The sequence below is a fragment of the Elgaria multicarinata genome, chromosome 12, assembly GCF_023053635.1.
Source record: "Elgaria multicarinata webbii isolate HBS135686 ecotype San Diego chromosome 12, rElgMul1.1.pri, whole genome shotgun sequence".
NCBI lineage: Eukaryota > Metazoa > Chordata > Lepidosauria > Squamata > Anguidae > Elgaria > Elgaria multicarinata.
In genome coordinates this window covers 16,142,729-16,159,337 of record NC_086182.1, presented here as the reverse complement: position 1 = coordinate 16,159,337, position 16,609 = coordinate 16,142,729, and the positions used below count along the sequence as shown (strand labels likewise).

Sequence of the window (16,609 nt, the reverse complement as noted above, 5' to 3'; positions counted from 1 at the left end):
TGTTTTGATTATTATTATTAGGGCTGTAGCTCAGTGGTAGAGCACATGCTACTCAGTGGTAGAACACATTGCTACTCAGGTGGGAGGGGAGGCACAGTAGATTTAAAATACATTATTATTATAATCATCATATTGTTTTGATTATTATTATTAGGGCTGTCAATAAATCAAGATTTATTCTTGATTTTTTCTATAACCCAGAATGATAGATGAGCATATTAGTAAGATCAAATGTGGAATAGAAGGAGCACCATTAGTTCACCATTGGAAAGAGAAATCACATCAACTAAAAGATCTATCATTCTGGGTTATAGAAAAAATCAAGAATAAATCTGATAGGATCCTTTTAGAAAGAGAGGCCAGATGGATTATCAGGCTCAATACTATCAGCCCATCCGGCCTCAATGAGTCTTTGGAATTATCGGCACTGTTATAAGAAACATTTGTTTCCAATTAGTTGTCAAGGTCTCTTTTCCCTCCCTATAAATCTCACCTCCTTTACTATGTCAGTCTAGCAGCGTTCTGCAGACAACTTAATGAACTCTGTAAGTAAACTCTGATGTTTGCATTTACTCCTGGTTGGTATATGTTTTTGTATATATACTTTAATTAACTGAATGATGATGTATTACACCTTTTGATTACAATTTGTATGTCTGGATATACATAAGTTTTTAAAAGTATTTTTAGGTACATAAACTTGTAAAACGCCTCTATTTGTAAATATTATGATTCAAAGGACCTTTTTATTTATATTTTAGATAACAGCCCTGAGGAAGAGCGCAGTTTGCGTTCGAAACGCATAGGCGGCACCTTGGCACTGTAAATAAACTTTTGTAAATATTTCGTTTTGAAGATTGCCTGGTTCTACCTAAAAATAAATAAACCATCCTCTAGAAGCAACTTCCCTAAAAGCTCACCCTAAATGGAGAAAACTTTGCTTTTTTGCCTTTAGGACATTTGATGCTTCCCATCTCTGCTCACAATTAAGAGCACCGTCTGGGAAGTCTTACATACTCTTTTCTGGCAATGGCATTTTAAACACTGTAAATATACTTCCATTTGCAATGTGGGCTTTGGTGGGAGCTTTATTTTATTGCAGGGCAAGAATGGAATCAAATGGATCATATATATTCCCCCCCCCCACATTCGTGGGTTTAACACTCTTTTACGGCACAATCCTATACATGAGAGGAAAATGTCCTACAATTCCCAGCATTTCCCAGCCAGCCAATCCCAGTGCATTAGCCAGGGAAGGTTTCCAGTGCAGCGAGTTAAGCCTGATAAGATGCTAACTACTACTGCAGATCGTAGGTACAACTGAAGGATGGATTCAAAACTTGGCACCCTTACTTGGGGACTTTCAGGCAAGACACATTGAATGCTCTGTTGGTATATTTGTAATGAAAGCAAATATTACTAAGACCCTATGAGTTCCATCACACCAGTGTTTTATTGCACTGTTGTCCTGCCTTGATTACCGTTTTGCCCCACAACCCTCACACGACGTCGTTCCTGTCCTGCAGTCATTTCACCTCTTCCCCTCCATTTTTCCACTTTTTTCGAAGACAGGGAAAGTGCGGCATTTTTTCTCCACGTGGGATAGAACCGCCCTTCCGTCCCTGTATATTGCCGTCCTCGCGCTACGTCGCAGAACCTCCTTGGGGGTGTCTGCACTGAAGGGCGATATTTTGCTGACGAAAGAAGAGGGTGTGCCGAGTTGCTCGAACGACTGGGCTTGTGCTGAGTCGCTTGAATGTCCGCTATTTGCAGGGCCGTCCAGCCCAAATCTAGTTAAAAGATAAAGAACTATAACAAAGTAGAGTAGGAGCCTGGAGGTTAGCAGCTGGGCAGCAGATTCAGCAGGCAGGTACAAAAGTCACCTGGCTATAGGCTTTGCCGTTCTGATGAGATGAACGATGTTTCAGTTTAAAGTCTAGTAATTATTCCTAAATGAATGTCGGCTCATAAAAATGTGCATAGGCAAATGTCATGCACATCTGCGTCCTCTTTTTTGGTGCATCGTAAGTTATCCATGTTTCACCGCGTATGTGAAGCATGGATAGCTGTCCTATCACATTTAGCTTGGACCCACATCAGAGAGGCAATATTCTAATGAAGGAGTTGGCTGTGATGCAGCTTTCCTAATGGATTCACTTTTCTAAAAATTATTGATGGGTTTGGAAAAGAACAGCCCTTTTTTGGCAGAGGGAAGGCTTGTTTGTTTTAATTGTTTTCGTCCTTAAAGTTGTCTTACAGAGATATTGATCTGGTTCACATGTAATGACGACACAGAGTATAGGTTGAGTACAAATTGAGTATGGGTTGAGTATGGGTGGTCATTGAATTGTGGGTTGTCATTACGTGTGAACTCTGCACTATGGTTTAATTATGGTTGTTAATCGTAAACAGGAAAAGGACCACTGGTTTGTTGTTGGATTTTGAACTCTGGGTTGTTTGTGGTTAACAACCCTTGGTTAAACCATAGTGCAGAAGTTTGGGACTTCAGCTCTCAGAAGCCCCTGCCAGCAAGGCCAGTGGTCAGGAATACTGAGAATTGAAGTCAAAAGCATCTGGAGACTTACTTTCTCCAGATGTTTTCCCTATTACATTTTCTGTATTCAATATTCCGGGGATGAGAAACCTGTGACCATCCAGATGTTTTTGGACTACAGCTTCTACCATCCTTGATCATCCTGGCAGGGTCTGATGAAATTTGGAGTGGAACAACATCTGGAGGACCTCAGGTTCTCCACCCCTCCAGTCATTTACTCTACAATAACTGCACTGCCTTCTGAAGCAAAGCATGTTAATAAACTGACCACAGGATTGTTGGGGATCTGACTGTATTTACCATAGAATAATTGGAACTCAGAAACGTTCAGCAGTATTTGATGGGCCTGTTCAGCCATGGTTAGGCTGCTAAGCCTTTTGCAGCAAATAGTTAGTGAGCTTGTTTAAACTGTGGTTATGTAGTCACCATAATTAGGAATGGTTCACACAACAAGCTAAGTCATAATGTTTAGCTCAAAATGTTTAACCACCATGGATAGATCAAGGCCAGTTCTAAATTTGTCGACCAGCAGCCAGCCTGGGGATGTGAAGTGTTCTGTTTAGGTGTATGTGTGTCCCAGGGGGGCAGGGCGGTGAAGTGGGGGGGGGGGGAGAACTCACATTGTAGTTTATCTACTCATGGACAAAATAAACAGATTGCTACATTTGCTAAGCAGTTCAGGGTATGCACATTTATTATTATTATTATTATTATTATTATTATTATTATTATTATTATCATCTCATGGTGGTTACACAGGCATAAATATGAATAAAATCACATGACAATTGATATAATTTTACATTAAGTTCAACTCAACTAGGAGTCAGTAGTTGCTGATGGAAGAACATCAAGATATCATAGAAACAAAGATAACCAAAGATTTTCTGTAGCCACGGCAGTTATTAGTAACAAAAAAGAATCTTTGGATTCCAACCTACGTGCCATTCATTACAAATCTATGTTCCATCCAGGCCCTGTGATTAGGCAAGTTCATCCTATGAACAGTACCATCTATGGGATGGCTCCTTTGTGCATATCTGTTGGTTGAGGCCACAATTTTATACCTGCTTACCTTGGAGTAAGCCCCATTGAAGTCATTTGGACTTACTTCTGAGTGGACTTGTATAGGATTACACTGTGAGTGGGTGGTAATTCTCATGGGTGAATGCACTATCACAGATGAAACACCAAAGGTTGAAATGTAATATAGGAACAGAGGGAGATGACTCCTACAGACCATTGGCCCAACTATCTCAGCTCTGTCTACATCAGGGATGGACAGCATGTGACCCCCCAGATGTTTTGGCTTATAATTCCCATGATACCTCACCATGAGAATGCTGGGTAGGGCTGATGAGAATTGTTGGCTAAAACATCTGGAGGACCACAAGTTGCCTATCACTGGTACCTGACAGTAGCTGTCTAGGGTTTCAGACAAGTGTGTCTCCCTGTCCTACTTAGAGATGCAAGGATTTAAATTGGAGTCTTTTGCATGCAAAGTATGAACCCCACCACTCAGCTACTTCCCTTCCCCTATATCATATCACATACTATGCTTTAGAGTGGAGTCACGTCTGATGATGAGCTCCAAATCCTCAACTCGGGGATGAGAAAACAAGTGATATGCATGCTCAGTTGCTGGCCTAGCCTTAATAAACTCCCAGCCCTTGGATATACACCAAAATCTGACCCTGAGCATTTCCCCAAAGCATTGAAATACCTACTTGTTTGAGCTGGCATTGGGAGTCAATGATGAGCCTGTGGAAGGTTAGGAAGTCCTAATGTGCTTGAAGTTTGATTGGTACGATCCAATTTTAATGGGATTTTATGTCTTTTTAATTAATAAGTATTCTTCCCCACCCCAAATCTTTGGGATTGGGCTATCTATTTAAATAAAGAAACCATCAAATCCACCACAGTCTATCATGAGATACTTCTGAGCAATTCCAAATGAAACGAATAGGAGCCACACAAAAACACAGCGGCGGATTGGGATCTGTGCCAGGAAAAGCTTTTCCTCTTCTCTTCCCCGTTTTGTTTGCAGTTCAGCTAATGGATGCTGTTCTGCTGATGACTTCAAAGGAGTCACTCAGGTTAATGGGAAGGAAAATTCTGAGCGGTGAAGATGCTAATCAGAAATGCAAGATTAATTCCTGCTGGTACATTCTGGGTTGTGTGACTATGCCGTAGAGGATGGAAAATGGAAGGTCTTTCCATTACTGATATTAAAAGGTTCCAGGCAAGAGCAATTAGACATACATTCTGGGAACAATTTAAGAACATAAGAAGAGCCATATGCTGGATCAGACCGAGGGTCCATCTAGTCCAGCACTCTGTTCACACGGTGGCCAACCAGCTGTCGACCAGGGATCAACAAAGCAGGACATGGTGCAACAGCAGCCTCCCACCCATGTTCCCCAGCAACTGGTGCACACAGGCTTACTGCCTCTGATACTGGAGGTAGCACATAGCCATCAGGACTAGTAGCCATTGATAGCCTTCTCCTCCAGAAATTTATCCAACCCCTTTTCAAAGCTATCCAAATTGGTGGTAGTGAATTCCATCATTTGCTCTGTTGTGTAGGGGTGTGTTGTTTTGTGGAGATTTAAACTGCATTTTCCCTCTTTCATGGCAGAATTATGGTTTGCCCCGGCATGGACTCTCCCTCATTCCCTTCAGGTTCTTTAATTCCCCCCCTCTCATGCTTCCAGATTTGGAATAACCATCATTTGTGGCCGTCTCCAAATTGGTCAAACCATGTTCCTACAAGCCATCATTTGGTTTGCTTCTAAACCTAGGGTGGCCAGTGGCGAATAATCAAAAAGAAAAAGAGGACAAAAAGCAATTTGCATAAAATTTGCATATGCAAGTTTATAGGTATAAATGCACATTTAAATTATAGCATTATAATTCAAATAGAAATACAGCCCATCTCACCAGAGTGTGACCAGGTACCCTGTATGCCTTGCTCAACCTGCTGTCCAGGTGCTGTTGATGGCAAATTTCAAGGCCAGATTTACCTTCTGAATGGTCCTTGATCTTTATACTGGAATTGAACTGGATAGCCCTCCAAATAGAGAACTGTCCTCTCATAGCTGAGAGCTGTAGGATACCTTATTTATTTTATTTATTTCATTTTTATATTGCCCTATAGCCGAAGCTCTCTGGGCAGTTCACTCAAATTCTGGGCGGTTCACACAAATTAGACTACTTTAAAAAATGTCATTGGCCTGCAAAGCTTTGTGAAAGGGCACCTTTGCTCTCTCTGTTTTTAAAATAATTCCTAGCTTTTTGGGTGATGCAAGTAAGTAATGGTAAAAGGGGAGCATCGGCCAGCCCAGGATGTGCTAGGGACTTCAGTGCTTCTAAAAGATGAGGACTGGAAAATTTGACCATGGATCTAAATGGCTCTTTATTATTCAAGACGACTTTTTCTTGTTCACTTCTGAACATTGTTTCAAGCTTGTATTGTGAAAACTTTAATTTTGGCTGAGGACCATCAGCAAAAGCTTCCCGATTAATTCTCTGAATTTTCTCCTTTTCATGTTTATCTTCCTGAAGCTTAGAGGGGGTTGGAGGATAGGGTGCGCAGCACAGGGTTGTTGTGTGGAGAAAATGCGTGGGAAGGTATGTGTAAAGCATACTAGCCTGATCTCCTTCAAGGAAGGGCAAGAGGAAGAGGAAAGGATTTGTGAAACAAAGAAGAAGATGAAGAATGCACCAACCTTGTATTCTAGGAAATTTGATTGCTTAGATGCGGAAATGCGATGTCTAAACAGATTAGACATACAGGGTTTCCTTGCGTTTGACATTTCACAGCAGGGAAATAGGGACACTGGTGTACTTGGGTATTTGTTCACACCAAGGATTGTTGCACGAGACCCTGAAACACTCACACATACTGCATTGCACACTGTTGACAGCTCCTTTCTGTTACTGACAGAGACCATGGCAAAATCAATGTCTGTGCTGCAGGGAACAATGGTTTTGTAGTAACTTCTCTATGCAAGCCCCTGAAAATTTATCAGCTGTGCAGAACATTAAAAAAGTTATATGCACTCATCACAGGGATATTTCAAAAGCCATCCAGTAAGTGGCAAATGTTGCATCGAATTTGGTCTTACATGGAGCGGTGTCCATTTTGAAGTGCAGGCACTCATCATGACCATCCCCCATTGCCATGCCCCCAAAGACAGTCCAGAAATGCAGGCAATTGTGTTGGTTTATATAAGTATGTGTGTATAATATCTCTCTCTGTGTGCGCGCATACACATACAAGTATAGCTCATTGCAAGGAGAGTCCTGTGGGTCGGCAGGAAGGCAAATTGGGGGGCTCCATCTGGGAGGGAACGGGGGGGAGCAGGGAGACCAGAGAGGAGGCATGTGGGGAGGAGCATGTGCAGAGGCCTCAGGTAAGTCCCGTGGGTTGGTGAACAGGTGAGCAGGGGGAGAGGAAGTGGCTGGGAGGGGGAAGTCCAATGGCTCCCCCGTCAAGCCTCATGCTTGGCTGTTCCAGGCACCCATGGAAATGCCGGGAAAGTATGATACCGAGCAACAAAATACTAGCGTGCAGATAGCCTGCAGGAGTCAAGCTAATTGCAATATATATTGTTGCTGAAAAAATCCATTTCCCCCAAGCTATGAGCTCCATCAGACGAGCGTTTTATTGCATGCTCATTACTGGGCACTCACGGATTTTCACGAATCCCTCTCACAATGTTGTCTGCCGTCCGAGTGCCTCCCACCCCTTCTAGCCTTCTTCATGCAACAACAAAACACCCCAGTAAGTCTGACTTATTTTTAAAGACGGAAGTTGTTGCTATATCTCCTGCTGTGTGCAGGAGATATACGGCCCGCTGGATGGTTCACACATGTACATTGTTTACTTCCTTTTTCAAAAGAGGAAGTAATGAGGGACAAATGTGTGGGAGAAGAAGCGATGGTAACCCAATGCGATTCCCCACCCCCCACCCCACCCCGATGTGATGATGCTCTCAGATGAGGATTGCAGCTAAACTCAGAGGAAACATGGGTGATGCCATCATCACTGCTATTAAAAATGTTCCAGCACTTTGTCCCTGCGACCCCTGTATCACCACTACAACTTTGCTTCCATCACTCATTCTATAGGATAAAGGGATCATTACAGATGCCCTTGATCTTTCTGGCACCAAATAAATCACTGATACAACGTTGCGTTGTTATAATAATTTACATGCTACTCTCAGATGTGCAGAGTGTAAATGACAAAGCTGATGATTGGGAAATGATAGGGCATGCTTATGTACTGCTGATTAATTCATTTGCTTGACAAGTAGGAATTCAAGCGTGGGGTGACAGGGCTATTAGTACCCTTTGATATCAGCTTATTCCCTACTAGGGATAGTAGCCAAAGTTAGTCCTACTTAGAGTAGACTCATTGAAATGACGGGGTCTTAAGTCAGCCATGCCTAACTTAAGTCACATTCATTGTAATGGGTGTACTCTAAGTAGGACTAACTTTGGATGCTACCTTAGGTTTTCATATCAGGAACTTGACCTTGTAACTTTATTTGGCCCAGAAGAACAGAACAACCGACTAAGACAATCATCAATAATCGATCAATGTAATGGCAGCCTCCAGCGTTTGAAGGTCGTGAGCATGGCTGACCACAAGATTCATTTGCGCACAAATGGTTAATCACAACCCACATCACCCTGTCCTTTGGGTTGCTGGACTCCTTCTTTTTAGGGAGCTTCAGCTTGCTTGAAGTCATCGTGAAATTAACACATTCACCAATGAGGGCTTCTTGGGTCATATTAGGCCGTCGAGGCGAGAAGCAGTTGGGGTAATAAAGTCCGTCTGGAAAAGCCTTCCAATTATCCTTGTAAAACTTGGTGTCGTTTAACTCTAATTCCATGTTGTCGATCATTTGACCGCCGTAACACAGATTTTTCTGGATGGTCGATGCCGGTGTTGTGGTTGGCTGTTTGGTGGTGCTACTGGTGGAACTTTTCCTATTCCGCCTGCTCCCGGAACCACTCGGTCTCCAACAGAGACAAACGTCTCCGCAAAGGACCACCAAGAGAATGGCTGCCGCCAGGTTTTTCTGCATGGTGAACTCTTTGAGAGGGAAAAAAAAACTAGTTCAGTTAATAGTTGATCCTCTAACAGAGAGCAGAAGAAGATTTTTAAGGCCAAAGTAGACACAAGCTCATAACTTTTTAAAGTTATGTAAATAGACCCCAAAATGGGGAGAGACGTCTCAGTAGGCTGGAACAAAGATTTTATTTGTCAAAAGCCCAACACATTTCAGCCTACCTTTATTTTGAGGCCTTCCTCAGAGGCTTAGAAAAACGTCTGTGGAAATTCTTATAACAAATGTCTCTTACTGCAATTCATTGGTGACTGCAGACATTTCTTTTATAACCCCCTGAAGAAGGCCTTAAAATAAAAACAGGCTGAAGTGCCTTGGGCTTTTCACAAATAAAGTCGTTCTGCTGAGACGTTCATCTTCATTTTGGGATCTATTTTAGATGTTCTCACACTTTTGCACCTTCTAATGTAAATAGCAGCCCCGGGGGAGGGGGAGTGGAGTGGAGTGGAGTGGAGTGGAGGAGGAGCTTTGGACCATAGAGGTTGGGGAGGGGGAATTTCACTCTGCCAGGGCCCTACTGAATATCACCTCTTCTAAGCCATGGGTCAGTGGGAGATTCCCTTGAAATACAAAGAACAGCTTCAGAGAGATGATTTTTTTCTGGGCCATGATTGGAAGAGAAAGAGTTAAACTCCCCACCCCATCTGTAGTGAGATGGATAGTGAGCGAAAATTTGGACTTCACAGAGTTCCTAAATGCTAGTAGTAGACCTGTGTAATTTGGCTTAACTAGAAGCTTCCTAGTTAATTAGACAGGTCTTTCACACAGGCTGGCAAACTACAGCTTCCACCTTGAAGCTTTTGACCAGCCTTATGAAGTGAATATAAGGGTGAAGCTGTTTTGTCCCACTCTTGAGCTAGGAAGCTCTCTCCCCCCCACACTTCTCCTAGTCAGTTCCTGAGCTTGGGGAAAGAGGCTTATAAAATCAAGCCCACTGGCCCTGCCGTTTGGTCTGACTTCAGGGCTCAATGTGCACAGTCAGCCTGGGGAGCTTTTGTGGCTCAAGGGATGGCTTTTGTTTAGCATGCCGTCAACCCACCCCCGCCCCCGACAGATACCCAGCTACGAGAGCTTGATTAGCTGGGGAGGCATGAGCTTTCTTTTCATAGATATTCTGCATCCATTTTCTATCAATGAACTGTCATCTTTTTGCACAAATGGCTTTGTTTCATCTTGGTAAATGAAAGCATCTAATTTGATTGGGACCTAGAAGAATCAGGCCTGCAAATTAAAGCACCATCCCTACACTGTCCATGACTAGATTTACACTAGAGGGGCTTTTTAAATCAGTACTGAAGTGCACTGATAAATGTTGGGGGCACAGAGGATGAAGAGCAATAGGAGCTGATGACAAGGGTGGTGAGAAGATAGACTCACTTAACCAAGGACCCTCCAAAACTTGGAGGTGGCACTGCACAATCTGCCCCTTCCACTTAGCTGGAGGAGGTGTCCCATTGCAGAACTCCAGTATCAGGGGTATATAAGCCTATAGACACCAATTGCTGGGGAACCTGGGTGATAGGGTGCTGTTACACCCATGTCCTGCTTATGGGTTCCTGGTCGACACCTGGTTGGCCGCTGTGTGAATGAAGTGCTGGACTAGATGGACCCTTTGTCTGATCCAGCATGGGTCTTCTTATGTTCTTGGCTTCATCCCAAGCAGGAAAGATTTTGTTAATTACAGAATTAAAAAGCTTCGTAGAAGGGGGAGATGAAAAAACTCTTCTATCAATTCAACCTTCCAAACCACAGAAATACTTACACGACCCTGCTCTCAGAGCCCTCATTAGTTTAACCTTCCATTAGCAACCTAGTATTGCACTTTCAAATGTTGTTCTCAGAATTCTGATATCTCGAAACAGCTTAATTTTGCCACACTTTGATTTAAACCATAAGGACCCAAGAAGAGTCATGCTGGATCAGACCTAAAGCCTATCTAGTCCTACATTCTGGGAAGCTCACAAGCGGGACATAAGCACCATAGTATCCTCCCGCTCATGTTCCGCAACAACTGGTACACAGAGACATACTACTGCTTCCGACACGGAAGATAATTTATGGTCATCATGAAAAGCAGGCACGGGGAGCTTTATCCACCATGATTTGCCTTACTCTTGTACTAAAGTTGTCCAAGTTGATGACTGTCACTACACCTTATTGTAGCTGTATCAAATTCCATTATTCAGCTATGTGCTATGTACTTTGCGTTTTTCAAATGGTCGAGCCAGCCTTCCGTAGGCAAGGATGATAAGGAATTAGGAGGCAGGCGAAGGCTGAACATACCACTGTTTCTCCTTGCAACAGATGCAAACGTTTAAGCTGGTAAAGTGGTATAGTCCTCCATATAGTTAGACTTACTGGCTGACCATAAGAGAGAAAGAGAGAGATTGAGACAGAGAGAGAGAGAGAGAGAAGAGGTGGCATTTTTTTAAAGACACACACTGAGAGATGAACTGTGAGTCAAGGAATCATCAAATTATAGTGTTGGAAGCAGTGCAGGCTGATGTAGGGTGACCATATGAAAAGGAGGACAGGGCTCCTGTATCTTTAACAGTTGCATAGAAAAGGGAATTTCAGCAGGTGTTATTTGTATGCATGTCGCACCTGGTGAAGTTTCCTCTTCATCACAACAGTTAAAGCTGCAGGAGCTATACTGCAGCTGTACTGTGACCAGATTTAAAAGAGGGCAGGGCACCTGCAGCTTTAACTGCTGTGATGAAGAGGGAATTTCACCACGTTCTCCATATATACAAATGACACCTGCTGAAATTTCCTTTTTAATACAAATGTTAAAGATACAGGAGCCCTGTCCTCCTTTTCATATGGTCACCCTAGGCTGATGTCTCTGAAGACAGTGGGGCAGTGAATCTGCACCAGGTATCAGTCAGAACCAGCCAGAACTGTAAAGGAGCACATTGACTCACAAGCACATGCACAATTATGTTGTCACCTCTTGGTCTTTTTGGCTTTATGCTGGAGGTGGTGCCCTCCCATCCCTCGCTCCAATACTGAGTGGAAAAATCCCAATGCCACTTATGAACAATTTTTAATAGAAAATACACAAAGTTTAGTGCATTTTTAGTCTTGCAGGCTCTTCTTCATGGAACGGATCTACACTACTGCTTTTAAGCACTTTATAACAGTTTTATAGTAGTGTAGATCCGGCCCAGGACACAATATTGAAAACCGTTTTCAACTTAGGAAGAGATCTTTTTCGAAGTTGTCCCATATTGATTTATTCTTGTTCTAAAGCCCTGTTTTAGTCCACTGCTCCCATCCCCCAACACTTACAGAAATATAGCAAATGAATACCTGGGACAAGATTTTGAAGAGTTTCACCAGAGGGTTTTCCAAAGCCTCACTGCTGCTCGCATTTAGATAGGCAGTAAAACCAGTTTAATTCCAACATCCATTTGCAGATTAAGGCTGCAATCCTATATACACAGTTACCTGGGAGACAATCCCATTGAACTCAGTTGGGTTGACTTGCGTGTAATCGTTTATAGAATGGCACCATATTGCCCTTCGGTTGACTTTATGCTGCTACATTCTAGCTATTAAGTCTTTTACTGGAGAATCTCAAGTTGTGTGTATTTTTTTTCTTGTTTTAATTTTTTGTTTTGTAAGCCACCTTGAATAGTTTGTGGAAAGACAAGATTAATAATAATAATAATAATAATAATAATAATAATAATAATAATAATAATAATAATAATAATGCACTACTTAAAATTAATGGCCCCATTCAGATGTAAGGTCTGGGTCTAATAAATCATGATTTATAGGACCAAATACAAGCCCTTGAATTTGAACATTTCTTTCTTCTTTTGAAATGCCTAGCTTTGAAGAGGATAGCATGGTTTGTTAAAACATAGTTTCCTGTCGTGTCCAAAGTATGGTTTAGGACACAATCCTATGGATGTTTAAATAGAAATAAGTCCTACAATAATAGCTCCTTGGAGGATGCTAGGAGTTCTAGGACTTATTTCTATCTAAACATGTATAGGATTTCACCCTTAAGTACTGATTACAAACGAGAATATGAAACCTGGAGCAGATTTATTTATTTATTTGCATTATTTACTGGCCACCCTATAACAAGAATTTACTAGAGTGTCTCACAAACTGACACTTTAAAAATAAAACAATACAATAAAAATGCAATAAAAATGCAAAGTAGCCTTAAAACAACACCAAATAAGATTTTAAAAAATCAAATCAAAGATTGGCAGTTAACACAACATTAAAAGCTACAAAATGATTGATAAGATTTGGGAAAATAAAAAAAGCTGCCAAACAATACTTTCTCCTTTTTCTGTAAAATTAGGGTTAAACAAATGAAATTGCCTCTGAATGTATTAGGACTTTCCCAGGAACAGAAATCAAAGAAAATGAAATAAATGTAGAACTGTTCATTTCTCCTTAGGAGCAGATGAGTCAGACAAAAGGAATCTTGACAGCAAACATGTTTATATCTGAGATTTACTGTAGTTGCGTAGTTTGTGGGTTTTTTTTTTTAAAAAAAACCATTTTTTTCTTTCCTAAGAAGTATTTAACCATGTCTTGTTTTCTGAAATCTTTTACAGCCCAGCTAATCCAACAATTTGTGCTTCCTGTGGAATAGGATTTTAAGATGCATTTAGAGAGACCTGTAAATGCAACACAATGATTTTTGAAGGTTTTTAATAGATGTGGAGACAACAGAGAAGAAACATCAGGTGCTTATCTGTTGCATTCTGTAACGAAATATGACTACCCTGGTAGTTCCATTTGCCCTCCGCAGAGCCAGCATTGAGGGTAGGCACGGTCGGTCATTTGCCGAGGTCTCACACCACAGCAAGGGTCTGCTGACAAGAGCCCCCTGGAATTGCTCCTTCTCATCACCACTTCAACCTGCTTTTTGACCTACCAATGGCCCCATTCAGAAGACACCTTAAACCATGGTTTTGACCACGGTGGTTAAGCCAGAAAGCCATGGTTAAAGCCATGGTTTAAAGTGTCTTCTGAACTCAGCCTGGCTTTCTGGCTTAACCGCTGTGGTTAAAGCCATGGTTTAAGATGTCTTCTGAATGGGGCCTCTCTCTCTGGCTTAGACAACAGTGGTGGTGAGAAGGAGCAGCAACAGATGCCGCTGCCTCCTTGCTCCCTGGCTCTCTGCCTGCCAAGCAAACAAGTGGCAGCAACAACGAGAAAGAGGATAAGCAAGAGCGGCAAGACCCCTATTCAACAATAGTGAACATCAGAAGAGCCCTGCTGGATCAGACTGAGGGTCCATCTAGTCCAAGACTCTGTTCACACAGTGGCCGACCAGCTGCCAACCAGGGACCAACAAAGCAGGACACGGTGCAAAAGCACCCTCCCACCCATGTTCCCCAGCAACTAGTGGTGTGAAAATAGACTCACTGAGAGATGGCCCCTATTGAGGTTGTCTTGTGAAAGGACTCTTGAAAACCTGGATAACTCCATCAGTCCTTCAGATCCTGCGGGGTCATTAGCTGACTTTATAACTGGCATCCTGAACCCAAGCTTATGACGTGAAAGGAATGTCCATTCATTACAATGGGGCTTTCTTCCTAACAACGCGTTCATTCAGTGCAACGCTGAAGCCATAGTTAGTAATATAATGGAGTGGTTACTATATGAGTCCTACAAAGACTGAATAAACACGGGCATGACTTACCCCTCTGTTGATCGCTTCCGGTCGGTGTCTCTTCTCTTCTTTTGAAGGGCAGGTTTCTCTATGCTCCGAAATCTCTTGTCTCTCAAAATATATAATGATAAGTGGGGCAGGGTCGGTGATGGGCATGGCCAATCATTTCTCGCGCAGGCATCTCTGAACGCTGCCGCCACTGTTCTAAAAGCGTTAGGTAGATGAAAAACGGTCCCAGGAGCCATTCCCAGGCTATGGGAAAAAAAAATTAAAACAAAAAACAAATTACCACCAGAAGCTTCGACGACTGACCACAGGCTCCAGGCAGAAGCAGGGCTTTCAACGTTTCAAAGATGTAAAATGAAGTAGATATTTTGCCATTAGTTTTAAAAAGTAGGACTGAAGCAAAGGACGGCATGTAATCATTGACTGGGAAGCTGAAATGGGTTGGGGTTTTGGGGGGAGTGAAGTCTGTGGGCCCAAGGTAGGATCCTACGTTACTCAGAAGGATACGCTAACCATAAGAGAGCAGGGAAAGGGGACAGAAAAGGGAAACCGAAATGATCAAAGGTCTGGAGCAATCTTTGCAAGGAAAGGGTACCATCAGTGGCAGCTGGTGGCTCTGGTGTCAGTGGGGCGGTGAATCCGCTCTGGGTTTCAGTCAGAACCAGTCAGAACTCTAAAGGAACTAATCAAGGTGCTAAACCAACCACCAAAATGCATTCAGCACCTTGGAGAGCTCCTTCAGAGTTCTGACTGGGTTGGACTGAAATCTAGAACGGATTCACTGCCCCAGTGACATCAGAGCCACCAGCTGCCACTGCCTTGACCCATAACTTACAACAAGGCCTCTATATTACAGGCAGTTCTGACTGAAAACTGGAGCTAATTCACTGCTCCACTGACATTGGACCCCCCCGCCTCCTCTGGTTTATTTATTTATTTATTTATTTATTACATTTTTATACCGCCCAATAGCCGAAACTCTCTGGGAGGTTCACAAAAATTAAAACCATAATAAAACAACAGTCTAAAAACACAAATACAAAATACTGTATAAAAAACACAACCAGGATAAAACCACGCAGCAAAAATTGATATAAGATTAAAATACAGAATTAGAACAGTAAAATTTAAATTTAAGTTAAAATTAAGTGTTAAAATACTGAGAGAATAAAAAGGTCTTCAGCTGGCGACGAAAGGAGTACAGTGTAGGCACCAGGCAGACCTCTCTGGGGAGCTCATTCCACATCCAGGGTGCCACAGTGGAGAAGGCCCTCCTCCTAGTTGCCACCTGCTTCACTTCCTTTGGCAGGGGCTCACAGAGAAGGGCCCCTGTGAATGATCTTAAGGTCCGGGCAAATACATATGGGAGGAGGTGTTCCTTCAAATAACCTGTCCCCAAACCGTTTAGGGCTTTGAATATCAATACTAGCACTTTGAATCGGGCCCAGACCTGGACTGGCAGCCAATGAAGTTGTAAAAAGACTGGTGTAATGTGGTCTCGCCGGCCAGCACGTTTGGCAGGGCCAGCCTGAGACATTCAGCTGCTTCAGACAAAAGACAAGTTGCCACCCCCACCCCCTATCTCACATATAGAAGCTGCCTGGATATGTAGTTTAATTTTACTTCAATACTAGCAATGGAGAAATTACTTCCATTGCATCTGAGGGCTAGTTTAGAGTTGCAGGTCACACCCACAACTCTGCCTCGCAACGGAGGGGAATGACTGGGGCCAGGGGGGAGAACAGCTTGGGAGCTGTTGCTGCTGTCCCCACAGTCTCTGCTGCCTAAGGAGGTTGCCTCACTCTGCCTTATGATAGGGCCGCCCCTGACGTTTGGGGCTGTTCAAAGCCAATGGAGCCAGTGTGGTGTAATGGCTAAAGTGTTGGACTGGGAGTTGGGAGATCTGAGTTCTAGTCCCCACTCAGCCATGGAAACCCACTGGGTGACTTTGGGCCAGTCACAGACTCTCAGCTCAACCTACCTCACAGGGTGGTTGTTGTGAAGACCAAATGGAGAAGAGGAGGATTATGTACGCCGCCTTGGGTTCCTTGGAGGAAAAAAAGTGGGATATAAATGCAATAAATAAATAAATTAGACGTAATGTTTGTCACATGGTTAGCCCAAGTGTGCAAGACGTTTCTTTTTGTAAATAGCTAGCATGTAGGGATGGCAAGAGAGATTGGGACTGTAGTGTGTGCTGGAGAGGTGAGGTTTAACTCTTTGTCCTCCACCACAGTTTGCATCGGGCTCATTCCTCGC

General features: G+C 42.9%; 1 protein-coding gene across 1 annotated transcript; it reads right to left on the bottom strand.

Moving 5' to 3' along the window:
* Positions 1 to 7,717: 7,717 nt before the first annotated feature.
* Positions 7,718 to 14,589, bottom strand: LOC134407422 (prion-like protein doppel). Its single transcript, XM_063139195.1, has 2 exons — positions 14,375 to 14,589; positions 7,718 to 8,660 (listed from the first exon to the last, which is right to left on the bottom strand). Exon 2 carries the CDS (start codon positions 8,650 to 8,652, stop codon positions 8,071 to 8,073), a length of 582 nt encoding a protein of 193 aa, XP_062995265.1. The 5' UTR covers positions 8,653 to 8,660; positions 14,375 to 14,589; the 3' UTR covers positions 7,718 to 8,070.
* Positions 14,590 to 16,609: the final 2,020 nt, after the last annotated feature.